This window comes from Mandrillus leucophaeus, unplaced genomic scaffold, assembly GCF_000951045.1.
Source record: "Mandrillus leucophaeus isolate KB7577 unplaced genomic scaffold, Mleu.le_1.0 Scaffold903, whole genome shotgun sequence".
In the NCBI taxonomy this organism is placed as follows: domain Eukaryota; kingdom Metazoa; phylum Chordata; class Mammalia; order Primates; family Cercopithecidae; genus Mandrillus; species Mandrillus leucophaeus.
This window is the reverse complement of record NW_012109842.1, coordinates 1,013,728-1,017,512: the sequence shown is the minus strand read 5'-3', so window position 1 is coordinate 1,017,512 and position 3,785 is coordinate 1,013,728. Positions and strand designations below refer to the sequence as shown.

General features: G+C 49.7%; 1 protein-coding gene across 1 annotated transcript in view; it reads right to left on the bottom strand.

Annotated features, from left to right (window-relative positions):
* TMEM200C (transmembrane protein 200C) overlaps positions 1-3,785 on the bottom strand; it is a 5,734-nt gene extending 1,949 nt beyond the window's left edge. Inside the window, exons 1-2 of the mRNA XM_011969789.1 lie at positions 3,658-3,785; positions 7-766 (exon numbers count right to left, since the gene is read on the bottom strand). Of these exons, the coding sequence (XP_011825179.1) occupies positions 7-672 (666 nt within the window). The 5' untranslated portion in view covers positions 673-766; positions 3,658-3,785. The remainder of the gene's footprint in view (positions 1-6; positions 767-3,657) is intronic.

Genomic DNA, 3,785 nt, shown 5'->3' with positions numbered 1-3,785 from the left:
GGCGGCCGCGGCGGCCGCCAGGTCTTTGGCGCGGAGGCTGTGCACGTCGATGACTGTGGAGTAGAGGTCCCGCAAGTTGATGATTTTGGTCTTCTTGTCCCGGTTCTCGTGGAGGACCGCGTTCGCGCAGATGAAGAGGAAGATGCCGATGCCCATGATGAGGGGCCCGAAGACCTTGAGCTTGTCAGAGTGCAGGTAGCCAGAGAAGATGCGGAAGAAGAAGCCCACCGACGTGGAGGAGGAGGAAGGAGAGGCGACTCGCGCAGGAGGCGTGCTCCTGGGCGCGCCCGCGGAACTGGAGTTGACACCCCCTGGAGCCCTAGGGTGGCTCCTGGACCAGTTTTTGCTGCCACTGCCGCTGCTGTTGGCGGTGGTCGGGATGCGGTGGCTGCTGCCCGCAGGCGGCAGCTGCTTACCCCCCTCCCGATTGGCCCCCGTGGCCTTGGGCCAGTAGCCCACCACCGCCATGGCTATGCCCACCAGCAGCACCAGGATCCCACAGAGGGCGATGAGCCCCGAGATGGAGCACAGCTTCAGCTTGCCTTTCACCACCACCACATCGTTCTTGCGCCTCTTTTTGGCTTTCCGCTTGCGCTTGGGGATCTGACTTGGGGGGCGGAGTGGATCCTGCTTTCTGGCGGAAATCCTCAGCAGGCCGCCGGTGGCGATCATGGCGAACTCGTGGATTACAGGACTAGCCTCTGGGATGGAGGCTTGCTCAGGGAGGGCGCCAACTGCCCACTAGCTGCTCAGCCACCTCCTCCTGCTGCAAAGCAGAGGAAGACAGTCAGAGGGTGTCGGCTTGGCTGCAGTGGCATCTCACGCTGCAGCTGCCCTACTCCCAGATCCCACTCCATGTGTGCCCCCAACCCCAGGGCCTTTATCCACTAACTGAAACGAAGGCCGTGTACAGAGGCTGGGGCCAGGTAGACATTAGGGAAGGGACCTATTAGTTGCAGCAACTAATAGGTGGTTATAAAACATTGCAGTAACTAGTATGTGGTGATAAAACCATCTGAAAGTATGCCTCCTTCTCCCCGCTCCCCACCCATCTCCGCCACACACTCCATGGGTAATATGAGGGTTTGAAATGAACAGTGGAGTTCCAACCATTAGTAAAACCTAAATGTAGGGACAAAAGCAAAGTAGTGGTTAAGGACTTTCCCGGCAAGATTCTTTCCCTTAATCCTTCTGGAATTGGAAGATATTTCAAGGGAACTACCACAGGAGTTTCAAATCTCTCTAAGCTGGGGAATCTGTCAATGTGTGGCCCAAAGTCACTAAAACAGTCAGGAAAGTTACTACTGTATAAAGACAAAGGAATTTATTTCACTGGATGAAAATTAAAGGTCATATAATGGCTGGAAGGCGGTTTATTTACTTCAGATAATTAACAGAGAGTTCATCACTGGGGAAGCAGCAGAGATATTACAATACTCTGACAATAAATCCCTTCACAAAGTTGTCTCCCACCTATGCCTGTTCCTACAGCTAAGTGCAAGCAGATCCCTTGCACAGCCTTCTCGCCTCTCGGCAACATCTGGACAGCTTCTTGGGGTGGAATATTTAGTTTTAGGTAACTGCTTATGTAACTGAGCTCTTCCTTCTGGCCTTCTTTCCTCCCTCAGAGGAACTCCCTTAAAGGTATCATGTGCCAGATTTCATCAGGGAATTTGAGAAGTCCCCTAGAATCTCCAAGAGAAAGATCTTTTTTCTCATATGGGAAAATTACAATTAAAAAAACTAACACTCTGCCAGAATAGCTTTCTGACCCCTTATTAAGGTGCCAAGAGCATGCTACAGAATTCCAGTACTCAAATGAGGAGGCAATTAACTAGGTAAAGCAGCTTACATAATATGTGATTTGTAGAATGACATTTCCCCCAAGCCAAAGCTGTTTTGTTGTTGTTGTTGTTGTTGTTTGTTTGTTTTTTGCTTCCCTCCTCCCCCTTATCCCTTTCTCATGAGGTCATTTTTAGGAAGGGAGGGTGGCAACAATCAATGGATTACTCTTAGGAAGTTTATTTAGTTGTTTGTAATAAAGCCTGGGTAGGTAAATTCACAAATGCATATTGGTGGTTATTCGGCAACCTCTAAAAATTATAGTCTTGCTGTATCTCCAGAGTAAAACATTTTCTGTCCCATTAGTTGTTTTCCCTCCTATGAGATGCTAAAATTAAGGACATTGTATGAAATGAAAGACTTAAATATCACTCCCAAGCCTTTTGCTATTCTATCCTTTGTCAGATAATTCATGTTTTAGAATAAATTCCCCCTTGAAAATGTGTGGTAGGTAGAATTTTGCTTTTAATTGGTGATTGGGTGAAAGGCTTTGGCTCTTGAGTTCCTCCATTATATCAATATAGGCAGGATCTTTTCTCCATCAGTGGGAATGCAAATGGTAATCAGCTCTTTACAATGTTTGCAAATCAATCTCTCTTTGGGACTTAGTTGGGTTTCAGTAAAGAGAAGCACCAGGTAGATAAGAGAGGGGTCAGTATAGAGAATACATCTATAAACCTTTAAGCTGCACCAGTAAGTACAGATTGAAAAAAAAATATATTGTCTATCTCTCATCCCAAATAAATAGGCATATTTATTATGTGGTTGTAATATAGAGACTGTTGTTATAAGTGATCCTTGGAATCCAGCATCTTAAATAATCTGGAGATCCGTGGTTATGTTAAGAAGGCTTTAAGGACCGGACATTTTTTTGGAAGCGAACTCAGACTCAGCTGGCAGGGTGGCTCTCCCACCGAAGAAAGGCTACACGTTTTGTTGGGCATTGATCAGGTGCACCAGGAGCCTGGATGTCTTGGGGGAGGGGGAAACTCACTTGGATTTCTCCTCAGCAAAGCAGCTTTGGCTCCGGTAGAATGTAAGGAATGGATTTCAACAGTCCTTTACCGCACATCTTTAAAATGAGTTTAATAGCTAGTAATTAACTCCCTCGTTTATTAATTCCTTCAGCTCTGTTGAAGGCTGTACTCCCTTTTAATGTGTCACCATCTGACACGAAATACAGACAAAGGTCAGATGCCACGGGAGACCCACCTTTGAGGTTTTCCTTTATACCTAATGCAAGAAAACAAACTTAGCAGTCAAGCTTGGCTGCCCTCTCAGTTTACTGCCTGGAGCTGGTCTTACCGTGGTTAAAGAATGGAGGATGGGGGAAGCAAAGGAGGGAGGTCTAAAAATACAACTGCTTCCAAGAGAGACATTCAAGTTCTCCGCTCATGACGGATTAAGCCCCACTCTGAGGCTCGGAGGCTCCGAGCCCACAGGCTGGCAGCGCTGTGCTGTGCTCGGCACCCAACCCAGGTCCTCGACCCCCCGTCCCTCACTGGCAGGGCGGCGACCCCCTGGCCCCTGGCTTTGGTCTGCTTATTGATGTTGGCTGGAGTCACATGAGTGCAGCAGCTGGGAGTCCGCCTCTGGAAAGAAGACAGGCAGCAGCGAAGTGAGAGCAATCTGGAACTAGCTTTTTCTGGACAGCGCATCCCGTGTAGCCAGCCCAGGAAAAAGCCTCTCCCCGAACACTAGCCCGGGGCGCGGGGGTTCGGAGACCCGAGGGGCGGGGAGGGGCCCCCAGGGGCTGGGGACTGGCAGAATTGCTCAAAATGGCAGCACTCTCCGCACACAACATCGCTCACTTACCCAGGGAGACCGAGGCAGGTCGGGGCCGGCGAACGGGCTCTCGGGCGACACAAAGGAACCATGGAGAAACTTTTTCAGCCCGAGCCGACGGCGGAGCGCAGGGACAGCGCCCCCGGGCCCTGCATCCG